Genomic DNA, 23,107 nt, shown 5'->3' with positions numbered 1-23,107 from the left:
TGGTAAAGTAGAAAATCATCGGAGCTTTTAGCTAAAAGGAAAATTGTTTTTATGATAAGAGTTACTTGCATATAACAAGTAGGTTAATCTTTGTTTCTGGAAAAGTGTTAAACCAACAATACTATACAAATTTAGATGGATTTATCAACTGCACACAATTTCTACACGTTTAATTTATTGTCTATTGATAATATAGCCTTCACATTAGCAACCCCTATAGCCAATAACATACACAGTTATTGACCTGAAGTCGGGAGCTTTTATGAGCCTAATGACTGTTCTTTTTTTAAATTTGTGTTGGCAAATAGGTTTCACAAAGACAACTTTTTTCAAGTATAGCCTGTGATTTTGCAAGATTCACACCCTTCCCTCCGTGTCAAGGACACCTCCCTTCTTCCCCATCCTTTCTTCCCCAATATCTCTTCTTTTTTCACAACACACACACTCATACATAAATATATGATTTTGTGTCTCTATAAAGAATTCTAAGGCCTATGATAGCAAAAAGATGCACCATTTGTTTTTCTGTGTCTTTTTTTAATTTTACTTACTATGATTTTCATTTGCACTTATTTTATAGAAACTGGCAAAATTTCATTCTTCCTTATGACCAGGGTTGGGTATATGCACAGATTTTCTTTATCTAGTAACAGATACCGAAGGCTGATTCTATAACTTGGTCACTCTGAGCAATACCACAGTAATAGATGCAGAGACACCTCTGCTCTGTCTTGGCTTAACGGTGGATGCGCAGAAATGGTGTAGGTGTGTTATTTGAAAGTACTATTTTTAGTTGTCTGTGAAATCTCATGTTATTTCCATGGAAGCTGTCTTCCCACCAATAGTATAGGATTCCTTTTTCTCCATATTCTCACTGGAATGTACTGTCTCCAACATGTACTGTCACTTGAGTTTTTTATCTTAGCCATTCTGATGGGTGTTAACTAATCTTAGGGTTGTTTTAGTTTGCATATCCCTGATGGCTAGCAACACTGAGCCTCTCTTTAAGTGTTTCTCTGCCATTCAATATTCCTCTATTGAGAATTCTCTGTTTAGCTCTGTTCCCCATTTTTTAATTGGATTACTTGGTTTGCTGCTTTTCAGCTTTTTTAGTTCTTTGTATATACTGGATATTAGCCCTCTGTCAGATAAAGGGTTGGTGAAGATTCTTTTCCAATCTGTAGGCAGTCATTTTGTTCTGATGACAGTGTCCTTTGCTTTACAGAAGTTTTCAGTTTCATGAGGTTCCATTTTTTGATTGTTGCTCTTAGAGCCTGTGCTGTTGGTGTTCTGTCCAGGAAGTTGTCTCCTGTGCCAATGAGTTCAAGGCTCTTCCCCACTTTTTCTTCTAACAGATTTAGTGTGTCTGGTTTTGTGTTGACATCTTTGATCCACTTGCACTATAGTTTTGTGCAGGGTGATAAATATGGATCTATTTGCATTTTTCTACATGTAGACATCCAGTTAGACCAGCACCATTTGTTGAAGATGCTGCAGCTTTATTCATAATGGCCAGAATCTGGAAACAACCCAGATGTCCCTCAACTGAGAAATGGATGCAGAAATTGTGGTACATTTACAAAGTGTAATACTACTCAGAAATTAAAAACAAGGAAATTATGAAATTGGCAGGCAAATGGTAGGAACTAGAAAAGATCATCCTGAGAGACATATCCCAGAAGCAGAAAGACACGTGGTATATACTCATTTACAAGCAGATATTAGACATATAATATAGGATATACATACTAAAATCTGTACGCCTAAAGAAGGTAAGCAAGAAGGATGACCCTAGGTAAGATGATCAGTCCTCATTCAGAAAGGCAAATGGGAGAAAACGGGACAGGACCCACCATAGAGGGCCTCTGAAAGACTCTACCCTGCAGGGTATCAAAGCAAATGCTGAGACTCATAGCCAAACTTTGGGCAGAGTTCAGGGAATCTTATGAAAGAAGGGAGAGATGAAAGACCTGGAGGGGACAGGAGCTCCACAAGAAAGCAACAGAACTAAAGGAAAAAAAAATCTGGGCAAAGGCAAAAAAAAAAAAAAAAAAAATTCTGAGACTGATACTCCAACCAAGAACCATTCATGGAGATAATCTAGAACCCCTGCCCACATGCAGCCCATGGCCGTTCAGTAACCAAGTGGGTCCCCTAGTAAGGGGAATAGAGGCTGTCTCTGACATGAACTCAGTGGCTGGCTCTTTTATCACTTCCTCCTGAGGGAAAAGAGCCTTACCAGGCCACACAGGAAGACAATGCAGACAGTCCTGATGAGATCTGATAGGCTAGGGTCAGATGAAAGGGGAGGAGGACCTCCTCTATCAGTGGACTGCTGGAGGGGCATGGGAGGAGAAGAGGAGGGGTTTGGGAAGGGACAAGGGTGGGGGCTACAACTGGGATACAAAGTGAATAAATTATAATTAATAATAAATAAATAAGAATTAAAAATAAGAAAAATTCTTACCTATGCCTATATAATGAAATGTTTTCCTTTAACAGTATTAGAGTTTAGGGCTTACCTTAAGGTCTTTGATCCATTTTTAATTGCTTTTAGTATATGAAAGAGTTAGTGATCTGGCTTCATTTCCTAGCAGATGGTTATCCAGTGTTTCCAGCACCATTTGGTGACTAGGTTACCATTTTTCCAAAGTCTGTTTCTGGTTGAGGGTTGTTTTCTTTTATCTCTGGGAACTCAATTCTAACCCACTGATACTGTGTTTGTTTCTAATGCTAATACCATGCTAGTTTTGTTACTGTTACTTCAGTCAGATGTGGCGAAACCCCTCCTGTTGTTTTTTTGCTCAGTATTGGTTTGGCTATCATGACCTTCTGTGCTTCCGTATGAGTTTTCATGTTGTCTTTTATAGTTCTGTGAGTTTTAATTGTGGTTGCATTGGGTCTATAACTCACTGTTAGAAATTTGGTTATTTTTACTATATTAACTGTGTTGATTGACAAGCATAATAGGTCTTTCCATCTAGTGTTTTCCTCTATTTTTTCAGCATTTTTTTTCTTTTTAGGTAAAATAGAATCAGATCACTTTTCCTCTTCCCCCCTTTCCACTGTATAGCACCTCCCAAGTACCTTCACTCCAACCCCTCTCATTTTCACTCACTCTCAAATTGATAGCCTCTTTTTGTCCTAGTATTGTTACATATATACATATCTATGTATGTATATGAATGTACAAATGTGTAAATGAAACCCCCTGAATCCATTTCTGTTCTTTGTGTGTCTATGGCTCCAGAGCTGAGCATTTTGTAGTGTATAACCAACATTAGAAGGTCATCCCTACAGTTTACCTATAGTTCTGAGAGTTTCTATAGTTCTTTGTCTAGGGTAGAACCCCATGAAATTTTCTCTCTTCCAAGTTAGCATGTGCATCAATATTTCCATTGTTCCCATCCCATTTATCCAGCTACTTCTTAAAAGATATTGTTTCACAGCTGAGTTTCTGGTATTTCGCCTCTTACAATCTTTATGCCCTTTCTTCTACAAAGTTTTTTTAAGCCTAAACTGTAGTGTAAGTCTATCTATCTGTTGGGGGTAGGCTACCCAATGTTCATTAATTCTTCCTTGGCTAAGTTTATTCTGGGCTAACTTTTTGAAGTCACTGCAAATGGGATTATGTGTCTGATGTCTTCCACATATTTTTTGGATACATAGAAAGGCTACTGATTTTTGCGTGCTGATTCCGTATTCTGCCTTTTGGCAGAAAGTGTTCATCAGTTAAAAAGTTCTGGTGATAACTGGGTACAGTGGTACATGTCTGTAATCCCAGCATACAAGGGAAGCAAAGGCAGGCAGATCTCTGTGAGTATGAGGCCAGCCAGGCTTACAAAGAGAGTTCAGGGCAACCAAGACTACAAAGAGAAACCCTGTGTCCAAAAAGAAAAAACAGTTCTAGTAGAATCTTTAGGGTCTCGTGTACAGGATTGTATTGCCTACAATAAGGACCATTTGACTTCTCTTTACATATATATATATATGTACATACATACATACATATATATATATGTAAAGAGAAGTCAAATATATATATATATATATTCCATTTTTTTTCTGCCTTATTGCTTTAGCTAAGTCCTCAATAACTGAACTGAGTATGAGATAATAGACATTCTTGTCCCTCATTATAGTGAAATGTACTTCCAGGTGTATTATATGCCTCCTTTATTGTGTTGAGATGGTTTTTCTATTCAATGTTTAATTCCAGATTTTTATCATGAAAGGATGTCAGTCCTTATCAAAGGTCTTTTCTGCATGTATTGTTTTGATCACATGGTTTCTGGCTTTGAGACTATTAATGTATTGTTTTACATTTTTTTTATTTGCTCTCTTGAATTTCATTTTGCACTGACACAACTCTTTTGAGTCTGGTGAATGATCTTTTGATGGAAAGTTAAATCTCAGTTTATAAAAGTTTTGTTTGACATGACTTTTGCCCAATAATAAACATTCATTCTCATTTTCTCTCTCTCCCTCTTCCTTCCCCTTTCCCCTTCTCTCTTCTCTCTCCATCCCCTGCCCTCTCTCTTCATTCTCTCTCTCCTGTCTTCCTGTCCTCTCCAGACATGCCTCTTTCTCTTTCCCCATCTTTCTCCCCCCTCTCCCTGGTACTTTCTGGCAGCTTCTTCCCTGGTTTTGATAGAGTTTTACAGTGCTTCTGCCTTTATGTTTTATGAAGTAGTCTGTGCAGCAATTGTATCAGGTCTTCTGAAGGTCTGGTGGAATTCAGTCCTGAGTCCATCTGAGACTGTCTTTTGTGTGTGTTGTGGGGAGGATTCTTTTTATTACTGCTTCAGTCTTAAAGCTTGCTGTAACTCTGTTTAATTTGTTCATTCACTCCTGGTTTATTTTACAAAGGTCTTCAGGCTTTTAGAACACAGATTTTCAAAGTATGCTCTAATAAATCTGTAAAATTTACTGTTTTTTTTTTCCTTTTCCACCTCAAATTTTCTTAATTTGGATCTTCTTTTTTCTTTGGTTTAGTTTGGCTAAGGGCTTATAAATCTTGTTTAACTTGCCAAAGAACCAGTTCTTTATGTCATTTGTTCTTTGCACTGTTCTTACTGTTTCCATTTAATCCAGCTCTGCCACTGCCATCACTATTTCTTCTGTGTACAGATTTGGGGGTTCCTTGAGATGTCTTGTTTTGTTTTACTTCTGTGGGCTTTTATTGGTTTGTTTGTTTTTAAGTTTTTCACACAGTATCTCTTGACCATATTCTTTCCCTTCCTAGATACCCTCTCCCTACCCGCCCAGTTTATATTTATCCCTTCTCAAAAAACAGTCCTCCTCCAAACCAAAAACAAACAAAAAACAAACGGCACACACACAGAACAATGCGGAGCTCTAGCATGAAGCCTGCCCCGGAGTGTGGCTTGTTAACTTCCAAGGTTCTTATCAAAGGAGGCCAGCCCTTGGCCAAGCTAATTCTATTTTCCCTTCTGCCGCCACATCTGCCTGTTCAATGTAGGATTTTGTAGCTGTAATTTCCCTCAGAGAAGTTTCATCGTCTCTCACAACTCCTGTCACGTTTTGTTTTTAATTTCATTCACTCAGGATTTTTTTGTTTTTTAGTTTTTTTTGCTGATCTTTCAGTGACCCATTCATTATTCAACAGTGTTATACAATGCCAGGAGTTTGTCTATGTTCTTTAATTTCTCTTACTGTAGATTTACAGTTTTTTCCCAGTGCTATTAGGCAAAAATATTTTAATCTTCTTTTATTTGCTATGACGGTGGCTTTTCCTTCACATGTAACTGATGTTACTCTCTGCAGCTTGCAGTATTCTTTCTTTGTTCCATTTACTAGTAGTTTAGCTGAAATATGATGTGCGGGAGGTTTTTCCCGGGGGTCTTGTCTGTTTGGTATTCTACATCCCTCCCACATCTCTTTCACTGGATTTAGAGAATTTCCTGCTGCAATGTTTTTCAATGTGTTTTCTCTTCCTTTAGCTTGTATTTCTTCTTCTATGATCATGATTTACAAATATAATTGCCCTGTTCCTACTTTTTTATGAATGTTCTCTGTCATTTTCTGGATGTTATTATATTCATCCTCATCAGATTCAAGCTTCCTTATTTTCTTCCACTCTGTCCACTCTATTGATGAGACATTCTGAAGAGTCTTCTGACTTATTAACCTTTCCGGTCTCAATTTTGTGAAGTAGCTTTTAAATATTTTATTGAATTCCAGTTTCATACCCTATATTAACTTCCTTTTTCACTGAACTGCTTAGATTCTATTTGGATTCATTTAGGATTTTTTATCAAACATTCTTCTGAGTGTGATTAAAACTGCAAGGGTGGTGCACAGGCCCTGTGTTTCCAGAGTGTGATGAGAATGCAGATCCTTTTCCAGGGTTACCCGGCCACATGTAAGAAAGATAGTTGAATTTTGCAATATGAGGTTTTCTCTTTCCCATTTCAACTCATTTTTAAGCATCAAGAAGAGCAAATGAAAGAAACAGGGCTGTCAGCATTTGATTTTCAACTCCGCCTAGGTGAGGTCTTAGGTCCTAAGTGTGCTTTAGGTATAATATTGAGTGGGGCAATCGTTAGGTGTTGGGCGTAAAATTATGTAGACACAGTTGTCAAAGCTGTCACACCTAGCGTTTCTTCATATTTGTGAAGTTAGACGCAGAAATTAAAGTCTTTGGTAAGGGAAAGAAAATTTGATTCTTTAATGAAGAAAAATGAATCACTCAAAATGCAATCAAGTTTTAGCATATTTATTATAGAACATGAATATTATATTTAAGGAATGATAATTTATATTTTGTTTACCTAAAAATTGTGCTGACAAGGAGGAAAGTAATTATGATGTAAGGATATTAACATTTAAGTTGGATGTAACTTCTTCAGGCTGTTCCACATTTAAATACACTTAGATGGAAAAAAGACACTTTATACTGATCACTACTTGGGTTAACAGAATTAGCGATCCCCATTATGAAGAACTGTTGAGGAACATAACACTAAGTTAACAACAGAAGCTTTCTGGGCACTTCAGTTGTGGTGTTTTCTTTCACGACTGTAATGAATATGTTCTACCTGGGTGTGAGGACACACTGGGCTGCCTAATGCAAACTGATTCGAACCATTGTCACAACCTTGCTTCCATTCCCCATGAAAGCAAGACTTCTTTAAATTCAGACACATTTCGACAGCGTTTTTTGTTTCATCATTACTGGCACAATGACTTTGGAAATAGATTGAAACGCAAATTGTAATACAAAAAAAAAAAAAGCCCCACATTTACAGATATCCATTTTAGGTAACATGCCCAAATATAGTAGAAATTCTGGTACAAGTGACAGATTTTATGTAGCACGTTTGAAGTGTCAAGGGATTGTTCAGATACCTTGTCTGATTCAGTCTTAGGATATCTGTAAGTCTGGCTTTATTCTCATTTCATAGTGCAGATTGGGGGCTGTATGTAGAAGGTCATGTGAACTTGCAAGGGAACGTGCTGACCCTGGCTAAGATGCTCAGTCCTCATTCAGAAAGGCAAGCGGGATGGACATCTGAAGAGGGAGAAAACAGGGAACAGGACAGGAGCCTACCACAGAGGGCCTCTGAAAGACTCTACCCAGCAGGGTATCAAAGCAGATGCTGAGACTCTTAACCAAACTTTGGGCAGAGTGCAGGGAATCTTATGAAAGAAGGGGGAGATAGAAATACCTGGAGGAGACAGGAGCTTCACAAGGAGAGCAACAGAACCAAAAATCTGGGCCCAGGGGTCTTTTCTGAGACTGACACTCCAACCAAGGACCATCATGGAGATAACCTGTAAACAAACCCTGCACAGAGGTAGCCCATTGGTACCTCAGTCTCCAAGTGGGTTCCCTAGTAAGGGGAACAGGGACCATCTCTGACATGAACTCATGGCTGGCTCTTTGATCACCTCCCCCTGAGCAGGGAGCAGCCTTACCAGGCCACAGAGGAAGAAGGTGTAGCCAGTCCTGATGAGACCGGATAGGCTAGGGTCAGATGGAAGCAGAGGAGGACCTCCCCTATCAGTAGACTTGGGGAGGGGCATGGGAGGAGAAGAGGAAGGAAGGGTGGAATTGGGAGGGGACAAAGGAGGGGGTTACAGCTGGGATACAAAGTGAATAACTGTAATTAATTAAAAAATAAATAAAAAATTAAAAATTGACAGATTTGGAAGGTGTTAGGAGGGAGGAATAGAAAGCCAAAGAGATCAAACTATCTTGTGTGAAATCTTTGAAGAATGAATAAAATTATTGCATTAAAATAAGTAAAAAGAACTTAAAAGCACTATCAAAGAACTACTAATTTGACTAGGTCATTTATAAAGAATTTCACAGCAATCATATATTCTAGTTAAATTAGACTCATCATCTCCTTTTTTAAAATTATAACCTTTTGAACCCATGTGGACTTTCAAACCTAGGTCAATGTTTCACAGAAATTACAGTGAAAAGAAATACATTTTTTTGACTAATGATGGTAATGTCTAAATACATATTAAAGGTAAAAACATAGGCACAGAAGAAAGTCCCTCTCTGGCACATAATTCTCTAAAATGCAAGCTAAATGTGTAGCTGTATCATAATAAAAGAACTAGAAGTTATGGATATGGAATTTTCTGATATTCCTCCCTTTAAAAATACTTAAACAGCTTCACTGTTGCATGCTGTGTGTACCTCAACATTTCCTACTGTGCACACACTACTCAAAGAACATTTCTATTTTTCAAAAAGAGCCCTGTGCCTCCTTTTCCGCCCCCAGCTCCAGTTAGCCATGCATCTACTCTTTTTATCTAAAGTTTTGCTTTTTCTGGTACACAGTTTCTTACGTTACAAGTTTGAATTATTCTCAATGTTTTTGTTTTCTGTGTTTATGATTATAAATCCTACGGAATGACACAGGTTCTAGGTTGTTTAATTTACAGTAGCCCCATGCCTCTTTTTCCTCTTTAATTTAGGATTTCTTTTTATTTCTCTGCATGCTGCTGGTGGAGAATGATGGTGAAAAACATGTAATGCGCATACATGTACAGTCTAATGGCTTTTTTTACTGGTGTTCCCAGTTGCTGATGTCTTTATTAAGGTCTTTATATCACTTCAGTGCATCTCACTGAAGGGCAAACTGTAAATGCAGTGGAGCAAGACACTGTAGCAGTTTGGCACAGTGAATCTGCTGGCATAGGTCATTTTTTTTCTGTGTAGGTATCTTGGACATGTTTTTCCCTTTATTGTAGAAAAATAGTTTATTACTGTTAAGTTTATTAAAGCATCTCTATTTGCATTAAATGTGATTGACTTAAATCAGACTATTGCAAAAATGTTCCTATTTCATTTATAAAGCCACTTCCTCCCTGATTAAAGAAAGGCAATTAAAAATATAATGACTATCGTGTTCAACCATGAAATAGACGTTACTTCCTTAAAATTTTGTGCTATTTCTATTTTGCAGCCATTATAACTAAGATGCCTCTGCCTACATGGCGCAGTTTTAGTGTCCTTGGAAACCTGGCACTGAATGCAGTTGAAACTAAGTCCTCTTTTGATGTGTGTTTGAGACAACATGCACTGTATGCCCGTGGTCATCCCTTCCAATGGCTGGCCCGTTTCATTAAGTTATACTGCTATTCAGACATCTTCCCTCTTTTTTCTGTCTGGAGGCATTTGTTGCCACTGTTCTTAGCCATTGTTTTTATGAAGTTAAGTGGCTATTGGCACTTTCTTCCAGACAGCCACCTCCCAGGAATTTAGAGAGTAAAGTCATGGTTGTGTAAGCATCTGTGCTCTTAAAGTAGCATCTTAAACTGTTCACTTGCTGACTTTTACATCTTAGCAGCACTGAGGTGAGCCGGGGCTAGCATGGGAACAGACACAAGTGACATTCAGCTTGCCTTGTTGTCAGGGACACAGACCAAGAGGCACAGCTCCCTGCTGCTGCCTCAAAGACTGAGGAGTTCCTTTCTCTCTCAGGGCTCTGATGGTCTGACGTAGAACTAAATTATTGAATTCTGTACAGAAGTGAAATTCAAGGACTGTCAAGTGATGAAGAACAGCTGGGATATAGCAAGACATTTCAATCCAGCTATTAAGTGTGAAGGTTAGGAGAAGGAATGACGCTCAGGAAAAGAAGAAAGCATACGTGGGTGTGATGTGAGGATGGGCTTCTCAAAAAAACAACTCTGATTTATGTAAAATGGTCACCCACAGGATACTGGTTGGTTTTGAAGCTATCGACTTCAGAGGGTTGCTTAGAAACCGACGTGAGATCTTATGGTAGTTCCCACGCACTCAACAGGCTCACAGCTGATCTCAGATCGCAGAGGTTACAGGGCAAATTAAGATGTTTTAATTGTAAACAAAGGTTTAACCTTGTTTGAGATTCCCAGAAAATGTCCAAGGAAAGAAATGAAGCCTGACTTGGGGTCATATATATTGAGGACTTAAGCCTGGCTCATTGCTCTTTTAACATAAATTATGTGGGTGAAAGGAATGTTATCTCTATGTTGGTAATTTTTCACTGCAAACATTGTGCACTGTGTTGGAATTCTTACTTCTCAGCTGGTGAGAGGCTTCGAGCAGGCTTTGGGGTGAGGTGCCCCTCTAATTTCTCATACTTTCCTCACCTTTCTATCCTGCTTCAGAGTCTGCAGTAGCCTGAGTGCTTTGTGCTTTGACCAGAAGAGCTCACTGAACTAAGGTATACGTAAGACTAAGCACAGTTAATATTCTCCAAATGGTAACTCCATTCCGAGTGGTCTTATATCAGTTTCCAGTTTGTGAGTTCCTCCTATTACAGAGAGGAGAAAACAAACTGAATTTGAAGAACTTCTACAAGACAAGAGGTCAAACATAGTCAAGAGTCAAAGGCAGTTAAATATCAGACTGGCCACCCTCAACCAGTGCATAACCCCTGTGTCTGGAAGATTAGGGTAACCTACTAGGGAAGAGAAACCCATGAGCAGGCTTAGCCAGCTGAGGTAGAGAAGAGGCTTAGACAAAAGGAAGGAGAAATAAAAATACACATTCTTTCTTCCTCCTTGACCACTTCTGTCTAAATTGACACCAATTCTTTCTTCTAGTGGATGGGATATTAGATAATAACCATCATCATCATCATCATCATCATCATCATCATCATCTCAAATTTTTACAAGTGGACTCTCTAACTAACCAGACACAGAGGAAAGAAAGAAGGCAAACTTAACTTTGACTTAAAATTTAGGTGCATTAAGTTTAACCCATATTAAACATATTACTTTAGGCATATCAAATGCAAAATGTTAAGCCTTAATTTGAGGGTTCAGACTGGAAAAAATAAACTATAGCAAATCCTTAAAGAAATAGAGTACAGTTGCTCAAAACTTGCACAGATTTATATGCTATATCTTCATATGGTGTATTTTTTCTCATTGTATTTGTGGAATTCGAATAGGACCAGGATGACTTTGAGTGCATCATTCAATAATATGAAATAGCTATTATAATTAAAAGGGGTTTTAAAGTAAATGGGAGTTTAACCTTGGGACTCATATATGCTAGCAAAACACACTATCAGCAAGGTATATTTCCAGCTCCTAGAAAAATTCTAAAAATTATTCCCACGATTAGGGTTTAATTTCTACTCCTCATAAAAGTAACATACATTAATTCCATAAATGTTCGCCACCTCAAAAGTCTTAAGGAAGTATTAACTAAGAATATTCATTAAGGAAAAATTAATGTGAACATGTTGATGACCTTCAGATTGTTCTTTCATACGTCTTTTTCAGATATATGCATAGGTGGGCATATGCTCATGTGCAGCTATACCATGGAATCATAAAACATGTACTGCTCTGCAACTAATACCATTTATTCATATGTTTTAATTAATATTCTAACAGCAGTTTCACAGCTGCACTGCATGGACATTGCATAATTTATTTCCCCCAAACTTCAACTGACAGACACTTAGACTGTTTCTGGTTTCTCTGAAGAAAAGAGGTTTCTGATGAAAACAGGAGTTGGGTGTTGTTCAGGGAATTAACCTAAGCAAGAGATTCTCTGTCTTGAATAAGATCACTGCAGTAGTCCTTGGGTACTCTGACTTCCCAGGTTATGAAACTAGAATTCAGGGCTGAAGAGTTGAGGGCTCAGCGGTTGAGGAGCATATTCTGCTTTTGCAGAGGACCGGAGTTCTATTCCTACCACCCACATTAGTTGAACAAGGTAGCTTATATCTGTGATGTTAGCGCCATATTATCAAATACCTTTGCCCTCTACTTGGCTCCCATGAGAATCCACACTCATGTGCACAGACACAAACATATACACGTAACTAAAAATAACAAGTCTTTCAAGTAAAGATGCTGGGGTTCACTTTGCCTCTCATGAAGTCTGCCTCCTCTTCATTTTCATTAAACATGTCTTACCCACATTGGCTTTTTGTGTGACTCAAGGCATCAGGCATCTCTGAACCGTAGATAACACACGGAGGCCATCATAAATGACTAGGGCAATAACCCAGGATTTTCTTTTCTACTCCATATATATATTTATTTTCCTTTTGTGTATTTGTGGAAAGGTCTATGTGTCACTGCACATGTGTATAAATCAGAGGACAGTTTTCAGGAGTCAGTTCTCCTCTCCCACCACGTAGTTTCCAAGGACTGAACTCAAGTTGTCGGGACTGGCAGCAAGCATCTTCACCTGATGAGCTACTTCACCATCCCAGGCAACAAGCTTTTGATCAGTCCCTGATGATGGGCGCATCACACAGACTAATGAAGATACAAACCAATAAATACATAGTTCCATTTTTGACATAGACTCTAAAGTTAGCATCTTCCATCAAACTCAGATTTGTAAACATTCGTGATTATACTTTCATCGTGTTTTCGTTCCAGTTGGGGGAAAGCTGTGTGTGCTTACAGTAGCTTGACTCCACATGTCCTGAATATGAACCCAGGTCTGCCTGTTAGGAGTTCAGTGAACTTAGATAACACTTGTGTGTGTGTAGTTTTTGCCTTTAATGTTTACCAGTTTACCTGATTAGCTTTGATTGAATCCACTTCTGCCAAGTTTGCTTCTGTGAAAAGACAGCTATAAACCACTACACAGGGAAGTCATTCCACCTTCCTTTAGGATCATGATTCTACAGCAATTGCTGCTGCTGTCTTTGGCAAGAATTAGGGCTTGCGGCAGTTAGACGAATGCTCTAAGAGTCAAACAGTCTACAAGGGTCAGAATGAGAACCTAGACCTGCGGCTCTAAATGCTGACCTCTTTTCCTATCCTCTGCAGAAGTGAAAAGTTTGTGTTATCAACAAAGAGAACAATGTTTAAATTGGATATTTGAGTTACTATTCTCTTTGTTATCTGTATAAGGCTACATTTTCTCTCTTTGGAAAGTTTAGAATTTTCTTCTCAAAACAGCTCCTTTATTGTTCCATCTTCTTGGTCTGCCCAGACTCCTTGTAGACATGAGTTTCCGTATTTGTATTTTATTATGAACTACAACTGAATCCATTTGCACCACATTAATCTAGCACTGTAAGGAGAACTAGAGAGAACTAGCGGCTCTTTGGCTGTTGTAGACATTTTCACATTATTCTCTTTTCCCCCGTAACTGGTCATGTGAATTCACAAACACAAACTCTGGTTTCTGATGGTTAAGTCTTCTCAGGCTGAATTTAGTCTGACTATTGTTCACAGACAAGACACATAAGATCTCTCTACCGCTCTGTAGTTGAAGCAGCCAAGAATTTAAAACTCAGGAAGGGGTGAGCTGTGCTTCAGCCAAGACTTGCCATGCTATTTCTCTGAAGCTTTCTTTGGGTCTGAATAATGATGCTGGTGAGCATTGCTGTGAGGTTCCTTTGACAGAGAACACTCAGAGATAACTCCCTTGACAACTGCCAACTGGTTAGCTCCATCATGGCTCTTCCTTGCCTTACGAGTGTCCTTGCTGAATCTCTTGTAATCATGAACACACACCGTAGCCCATGTGAGAGAAGATAATGGAGGATCCCGCCTCCTCCATAGGCACAAAGGGCCAAATTGGTCTTCAGTGGACACTGCTAAGGAGTAAGATTTAAGATCAAAGGAGATTCATGTTATTGAGCATGATGGAAGGGGAAAAAGTGGTTTTCAAGAATCTGGGGGAAAAAATACATTAACTGGAGGCAAGAAAAAGAATGGAAAGTAAAGTAAAATGGACAATAACAGTTATGACATATGCATCTCCAGCCCCAGCAGAGACCAGGGTCAGTCCCTAAACTTAGCTCTAGAAATGTTTGTGGATGAAGAATGTGAAGAGTGTAAAGTTCCAGGTGATCATATGATTATACTTTGCCACCAGCACATGGAATATAACTGAGGAGGAAAGCAGACATTTTTGGTAAAGAAAGGCTATGTAATAGACTTATTGTATGAAGTAAAAGGAAACATGCAGTATATGTTCTTCCAATTCACGTGGGCAAAATTAGTTTGGGATGTAGACAGCTGGTGCTCTTACAATCCAGCGCAGTTAGATTTGAGGATGGTTCTGTAGTGTGGCTTTTAGGCTCCGCCCCTTCAGCAAGGATAACCTCTGTGTGACGTGGGTGGTAGCTGGGATTTCATGTGAGTCCTCTCTGCACCTCTTAGTTTCAGGACAATGACGCAGCCTGGCAGATTAAGCACGTAGGCTGTTTGTTCATGTGTCCTTTCTGCCCGTCTTTTAAGGTCCAGTTGAAAAGTGAAGAATCCAAGACATTTGCGATGAAGATTCTCAAGAAACGCCACATTGTGGACACAAGACAGCAGGAGCACATTCGCTCGGAAAAGCAGATCATGCAGGGGGCCCATTCCGACTTCATTGTGAGGTAAAGGTGGACCCCAGACGATGAATGGGCCACCACCAAGTGGCAAACCAACTGCAGCCCTCTCTTCCCCTGTGCTTACCCTTACTGTGTTTACCTCATGTTCACAAAGAAAACCTGATGACATTATATTCTATTTTCTAAGAATAAAAAGGGCTGTTTCTACATTTATTTTTTAAAGAGAATCATAGTCTTATATTCCCAGAAAAGAAAAATTTTCCCAAAAGAGGTATCAACTTTTAACATTTTGTTTTCATTATAGCTCTTCAAACATCTACCTAGACCTCAAAAGCACAAGAAACAAATACCGCAATCAGATTGTTTAGCATTACTTTGCTGAAGAACTTTATTGCTTCTGGGTGTATTCATTGAATATTCGTGTTCGTGTTCATGTGTACACACACATGGGAGAGTGCACGCAGGTGGATTCACATGTTTGTGGAAGCCAGAGATGGACGCTTGCCTCTCTTTCAAGCGCTCTGCACTGTATTTTTTTGAGACATGGTCCATCAGTGAGCCTGGAACTCATTCATTTGGCTGGGCTGGCTAGCCCGTGAGCTCCAGGGTTCTGCCAGTCTTCAACCCTGAGCACAGGGGTTGCAGCCATGCCCAGCTTTTATGTGGTACTGGGGATCTGAACTCAGATCTTCATATCTGTGTAGCAGGTACTGTACCAACTGAGGCAATTTCCCCAGCACTAAAAGATGTCTTTTTTGCTTTGTTTTGTGTTCTAGGACATGGCAGCTAATATGTCCACCTCAGTCTTTGCGTAGCACTAATAAGATGATAAGAGAAATGATAGAGAGTTTCTATAAGCAGAAGAAACCTTCATGATTAATTTGCCAGTAACGCTCACATAAAGTTAAAATATGAATTTAAATTGCTTTTTTACAGTCTATATTTATAAAATATAATATGCTTTGTGCTTCTAACCACTAAGTCTTGCTCAAGGTCATGCTTGAAACAGCAGCCAAATAGGAATTGATAGAACCTCAAGAAACTTCTCTTTTTGACCAGCCCACTCCAGAAGCTTCTGGTTTACAAGAGTTATCCATGGGACACTGGCTTTGGACTTGAGTGCCATTCGTTCTCATCACAAAATACCAGGAGTAGCAAAGCAAACCACGGCACCCTGAGCGCTCACTCTCTTTTGTGATAAGGACGTTGCAAATTACCTTTTTTATCTGTTTGAAAATATTCAATGCAATATTGTTGACTATGCAAAGGGAACACCAGAACTTAGTCCCCCTGTCTCACTACTACAAATATGCGACACATGTGCTTAATATCCTGGCTTAACTCCTAAACAGTACAAATATTTATTAAAACATCCTATTGTGGCCCATGTATCTAAACATGTCAATAAAATAAAATGATTCGCCAAACTTAAAAGTGAATGTTTTTTTTTAAAAAAAAAAAAAAACAATAATGTTCATACTTTTGTTTTCTTGTTTACCCTTCACAGGCTATACAGGACCTTTAAAGACAGCAAATACCTGTATATGTTGATGGAAGCTTGCCTAGGTGGAGAGCTCTGGACTATTCTCAGGGATAGGTAGGCGATTTCAACCTTTCTGTCACATGTCTGAAAACGAAGTGATCCATAATGATCTAAAAGAAGAATCCACAGTTATCACGTGTAAAATTATATTTACATTTTACATGCACTTGCATTTTCCATTGTAAACACGAGACATGGCCAACGGCACATAGAATTTTCTATAAGACACGTAAAACTCACCTTGTCACGGATGGGGTAGGTTGAGTCCACCTTACAAATGATCAGTAGGAGAGTCTATACATTACCCAGGCCTTAGTGAGTGGTAATGGTCGGAAGGAGCCAGCTCCGTGCCTGGAAGTCCACACCGTGCTTTAGCCTGGGGAAACTGAGAGCTGTACCTTAACTGCAGTCTGGGTTACCTGTCACTTTAATTTCACTGCAGTTTTCAGATGGTCTCCTTATCTTTTATGAGACTGATAAATATTCCCAAAGTTACTTTTTCCTCTCTCTTTCATAGCTCTGTTTTGAAAACCAACACTGCTACGTCGTCTTTTAGAGGTTGTTGACTTTAGGGGGAAATAAATCCATTTAGCTGCACCTTTTCGTGCAGACAATGTGCTTTGGCCTTCTTACTTCAGGAGGTAGTTTGTCTAGAGAGTACACATTTGCTTCTTTGAATCATTTTTTCTAATTTCTTTATTTTTATGTTCCAACAAGTATTTCTTGGTCATTCCCTATAACATAACTGATCTTTGATCACTCAAAAGTCATTGTGTACCCCGACCCCGGGGCTAGAGATCAACTTTAAAATTTCACACTCACTAAAGAAATACCCTTCCACTGAGCTACATTCCCAAATGCTATGTAGTCCAAGCTGCCTAGAGCTCTTGATCTAGGCCTCTGATTTCAGAGTGCTGGTATGGCAGATATGTGCTGTTGTCTTTGCACTTTCAAAGGACTCATTTTTTATACAATATTTTTCTTATTTGTTCCAGCCTTGCCTTCAAGTTCTCCTTCATTTCAATAACCACTCCCACCCCAAATTTAGCTAGAGATAGACCTGATGCCCCTATGTATCATATGAATTTTAAATATCTGGTTTTTGTTGTTGTGTTTTTGTTTTTTGTTTTTTGTTGTTGTTGTTGTTGTTGTTTTACACAGCCCAGGTTAGAACACGAGGTTCTTTACAAACTTCTGATTAAGTTCTCCTTCCTAATCCTACCCTGTTAGTGTCTTTGTACCTTCATACAGCTTATCCATTCAGACCTTTGATCTTAGTGGCCTTATACACTCACACACACACACACACACACACACACACAATCACTTTCTTCTGTGTTGTAATTTAATCTACTGGTATTATTATATATTAATTATAGGTTAAAACGAAGCATGCAAAGCATTTCATTTTGTAGACACAGTATCTACACTCAGCTCCCATATCACTGCATAATACTGCATTGTTGTTGGCTAGTCACTAGGCGTGATTCTGTGACAGCCATGGTAATAGCGGTCCTGGATATACTCTGGTAAATAGGGTAGATATCGATGTGGTCCCATTCCTCAGTGGGACTTGCTGACTGCTACAAAAACTTAATGTTTTAATGTGTGAGTTAGCACCTAACATTCCTCACATGGTTCTACTACATATTGTTTTTCAATCTGCTAGTTTGTGTGAAACCTTTTCTCTATTTCTGTCCATTAAAACAGGAGGTTTGTAGGTAGAATTAAACAGGAAAGTATAATGCGCTGTAAAGAGGAAGGACCAGCTATGCTCTCAGAGCTCTGTAAACTTGGCATTAAGTTCCTTTATTGGAACAATAACCATGGCAACAATACTAGAACTCAGCCTGCAGGCATCACATATGTCCACTCATCAATATTCAATCCACTCTCGCAAGGAAATGCCACCTTGTGTTTTTTCTCATGCCGCTTGAGATTACAGTCTGGCTGGACAGGCTGGGTTTCTGAGTGGGCTTGACTCTGCCTCAGTAGGATAACAAAGGTGGGGGGGCTGTGAAGAAGCCATTTCCCTTAGGAGGAGGAGTGGATAGATAATAACAGTGAAGGCTCATTCCTCCATCTCCAGGGGCTGCATCATGTTCCTCCCTTTTCCTTCCCCTGAGTCATCTTTGAGTTCTGAGTATATGATTGCTATGAATCCCTGGGGAACTTGATAAGGCAGGACTGGGCTTACTGGGGAGAAACAAAGACTGCTCAGTTCTTTGAAAGATTCCAAAGCATTAAAGCCCCACATTAAGCCGATGGAGATGTATTATAAATGCATAGACTTGGTCCCAATTCTCCCACCCATTCCCCCTCTGTATGCATATATAGTCTTATTCTTGTTCTACAGAGATTTATTTTTACCTCCTCAATAAAATGCTGGGAGTCAAGCCTGTGAGCTCATTCCTGTAATCCTTTACTAGCCAGTAAGGTGAGGTCGCTCCAGGCCATCTTAGACCTTGTCTCAAATATTAAAATGGTAAAAAAAAAAAAAAAAAAGTAGCTTTGAATGTAGCTCAGTGGTAGCACACTTGCATATCATGTTAAGATTTCTGATTTAAAACCTTATGATGAAAAAATAAATACATAAACGAAGAAGCAGAAAACACCATGGTCAGTTTGTTCACTTTTCTTCTTGTGTCCAAAGTAAGCAATGGTAAGGAAGAACCTACCCTGAAAGTATACAAGAAGTGCCTATGAGTCTGGGAAGCAGGCTTGTAGAACAATTTTCCTTACTGACTGGAGCCACCTTCTTCAGAACAAGAAGTCCCCGAGACCAACTCAGGCACCCTCTCCCTTTAGCTCTTGGCTATGACGACCACTTCCTGACTCTCCAGTTGCTGTCATCAGCACAAAAAAGGAACACAAAGCAGTTCTGTGGTTGTTAATTTTTTATAATTTATTTATTGTTTGATTTCACGTGCATTGTTGTTTTGCCTGCATGTGTGTGAGGGTGTTGGATCCCCTAGAACGGGACTTGGGAACTGCCATGGGTTGCTGGGAATTGAACCCAGGTCCTCTAGAAGAGCAGCCAGTGCTCTTAACCACTGAGTCATCTCTCTGGCCCCTGTTGTTATTTTTAACGAGAACCAAAGGCTGGGAAAAGAATTCCATCTTTAAGAGCAAGGATAAGGACCTAAGTTCAAAACCCCAGGGCCCCCACAAAAAGCTAGGCATGGTCGTAGGTGCTTGCAACCCCCGCACTTGGATCAGACAGGAACAGCAGGATCACTGGAGCTTTATGGTTGCCAGCCTAGTACCAATTTCAGAGAGAGACCCTGTCTCGGGGAATAAAATAGAGTGACAGAGCAAGACACTCAAGTTCTCCCTTTGGCTTTTACACGCACATAGATGTCTGTACCCATGCACCTACATATACATATACATATACATATACATATACATATACATATACATATACATATACATATACATATACATATACATATACTACACTCGTGCAACTTACATACACACAGACAGGGAGAGAGAGGAGAGAATTAAGCTGATGCTACATGCAGGCGAGATTGGAGAACTGTTAAACAGACCTGAGCTAAACACTGGAGTATTAATTATTCCTTACATTTCTCTGATTTCTTCCTTAGTAGCTATTATAATTTATCATCTAGTTCATGAAGGTTTTTCTTTTACCCCAAAGTTCTCTTTTGTTCTTTGGGATAAGACAAATGCAAATTATGTTTTATTTGCTTTCCCTCTAACACCTAAAATATTTGTAAGTCCTGAAATTTTAAAAAATGTAATTAGCTGATATAATAAATATTTATTGGTATTTGTGTTACCAAGTAGAATATGGTAAAAACACACATTAGCATGTTAATAGGATATAGCACATAGCACATATGTCAACATGAATATTTGATGTGTATTTTAACCTAGTGAAGCTGCATGTTGATTATTAGGGTTTTTATTTTATTTATTTTCATTTTCTTTTTGCTAAATAACTTAAGTATCTCAGAAATCATGATTTCCAAATCATATACGATCTCAATTTTTCATCATATGTTTTCCTGGATAGAATTTATGATCTTGGCTATTTTATGGAGGTTGATAATTTAATTTCTCCTTTAGTGGCTTAATAGATGGCATTAATTGGCAGCATTTCTGAAGGAATGAGTCAATCTACCCAATACCCTGGCTACGCCATTTTACAATGGGTCATAACCCTGAATACTGCAACACATTTCAGATTTATGTACCCATTAATGATTGCTGCCACTACTTAATGATCCCTGTTCTCATTTGATAAGAGGTATTTTGTCTCTGTTAACATTCTGACATCTTGGTATTCAGTTTATGGTAAGCTGAGTAAATACTGTGATTAAATTTTAATTCAAGTTTATAAATAAATATATAAAACCTTCTACTTTTATCAAATTGTCGTTTCATGCCATTTAGCTACAACAACAACCCCTAAAGAATGTCTGAGGGCCTATTTCTGTAGTTTGACTTGAAATGATAAAGCTGTCAAAGCACTTGTTATTTCAAAGAGCTGCATTGAATAAATGATTTATTTCTTTGAGCAACTCTCTAAACAGCTGGTAAAATATGCTTTCACTTCTGTTTAGATCAAGTTTACAGTGCCATTACCAATTCTAATTGTAATGTTTCATTTTGAGTCACTGGAACGCCACGCACTGTGGCTGTTCTCGGTGGCCTTGACCAAATGTTTAGGGATGCAACAATGAGCTACTGATAACGTTGTTTGCATGCACTTGGGGTATTAAGTTCTCAAAGTCTGAGACAAGGGTTTTCTCAAACCTTTAGAATGAGTTACAAAATAAATGGTATGTACTCAATAAATATTGTTTAAATAATTAGAAACCAACCTTTCTAGAACCTTCTAAATTCCACAGTGGCTCAGAACCGTGAGAGGTACCCCGGATAAAAGGAAGTAAAACAATCTCTGGATTCAAGCAAGTGATGCAGTATGAAATCCTCTAAAACCCCACTCCTGTACGGTTCTGATTAGCATTATTCTGAGTGATGATTTGTGTTTGGGGAGATTGAAATCATATACAACACAGAATATGCTTAACTCTTTAAAAGTAAAGACTTTGTTTTCAAACATGCTAATTTATTAATTCCAAAGGAGAAAAGGGACTCAGGACAATGCTTTTATCCCTTCCCAGTCCCTAGGACTGCAGATTTTAAAATCTGCCTAGATTACTTACCTGTTAGAGGGCAGTTGGAGCCTACGGAGCACTATTCACTCCCTGATATGGATGTGGTCCCTGGCTTTTATCTTTTGAAACTCACAGTTGTGTCGCTCAGAAATCATTGGGACGATGGTATAATCTTAGTCATGCAAGCTACTCCTGATTCTTAGAGTAGATGGCATCCTACCTAGAATTTGATTCATATAATTTGTGATTGAAACAAGGACTCTCTAAGATCTAGGCTGGCTGCTGGCCTCAGCCTCCCAGTTACCTGGATTACAGCAATATGCTATCATGCCTCACTTATCTGTGTTTGTTTTAGTCAGGCAATAGAGAAGGATATAGAGTTCTGTAGGGCTGAACATACTATTTCCTGCAAGACACCTGCTTTAGCCCGGGATTTGTAGATGAGTTTTGTAAACTTGTGGCCACATCCCACTGCTCAGTTTGTTAAGACTTCACTCTTCAGTTTTTAAAAAGAAGTATGACCAAAATGCAAGCAGGTGTGAAGGAGCTACGAGAAGCAAGTTCCTGCACTGTTGATTATTGGACACCATGTGAAGTTGTGATGGCTCCTGTTCCATCGCAGCCACGTGGTGAGCTGATAAATGTCATGGTAACAGCCATAAATTCTGAAGTTTTTTAATGGAGTCTCAGTATTTGAGAAAGAAGTAAAAGAACACGCTGATCTTAAGTTCAGTTCAGGGATGAAACAACTATAAAAGTTCTTCTCTGGAGACAAGGAATGACCTTAGAGATTTCTTTTATTATTATTTTTTTTTGAGACAGTTTCTCTGTGTAGCCTTGGCTGTCCTAGACTCACTCTGTCGATGAGGCTGGCCTCAAACTCACAGAAGTCCACCTGCCTCTGCCTCCTCAAGTGCTGGGATTACAGGCGTGCACCACTGTGCCTGGCTTTTATTATTATTTTAATTAATAAAGTTACATGTTTATATCTAGACACAAATACAGACAGATGAGACAGAAACAGGAGGCAGAGAGGCAGAGAACAAGTGCTTTCTTGTTAAATGTTTGGAATTTAATAGTTCCTTCCAGTGACTTTTTCTCCTAGTTGTGTTTTAGTTCCATTACTTCCTAGTGATGAGAAGGCAATGGTATAGAAGGTAAATACTGTTTATCTTGAAGGCAGATGTTTCAGAGACTTAACGAATAGCTGATGAGGTGCCATGTGCACGGTTAGAGCTCTAAAGCACAGTTCCCTGTAAATGCTGGCCTCTTTCATTTTCAGTCACAAGAACTACATCTATACCCTTTAGAAAGCTTAAGATATAAATCTGCTGAAGGTAACCATGAACAAGTGCATATATATAAATATATATGCATGTTTATTATTGAAGGTGAATAATCTCTGTTCCTTGGTGCAGGATATGTCTCGTATATGTGAAGAACTTGGTTTGATCCCAAGTAAGAAAAGAACAATTAATTAATTAATCAAAATAACCTCTCATTTGAAAAGCAAGGTGAAGGTAAGCAAATGCTAATATAGGACTTTATTCCCTGCCCACTGCTCTGACTTTGTGCATTTTTTACGTAGCAGCGGGCTGTTGAGAGGAAGCCACAAAATC

At 38.8% G+C, this 23,107-nt stretch overlaps 1 protein-coding gene across 2 annotated transcripts in view; it reads left to right on the top strand.

Annotated features, from left to right (window-relative positions):
- Positions 1 to 23,107, top strand: part of Prkg1 (protein kinase cGMP-dependent 1) — a 1,175,688-nt gene that overhangs the window by 1,133,843 nt on the left and 18,738 nt on the right. For both annotated transcript variants that reach the window (XM_060388343.1, XM_060388340.1), the window contains exons 11-12: positions 14,701 to 14,840; positions 16,303 to 16,392. In XM_060388343.1, coding sequence (XP_060244326.1) covers positions 14,701 to 14,840; positions 16,303 to 16,392 — 230 coding nt within the window. The remainder of the gene's footprint in view (positions 1 to 14,700; positions 14,841 to 16,302; positions 16,393 to 23,107) is intronic.

The sequence above is a fragment of the Meriones unguiculatus genome, chromosome 1 (assembly GCF_030254825.1).
Source record: "Meriones unguiculatus strain TT.TT164.6M chromosome 1, Bangor_MerUng_6.1, whole genome shotgun sequence".
Classification (NCBI taxonomy): domain Eukaryota; kingdom Metazoa; phylum Chordata; class Mammalia; order Rodentia; family Muridae; genus Meriones; species Meriones unguiculatus.
This window is presented reverse-complemented; position numbering and strand designations above follow the sequence as displayed.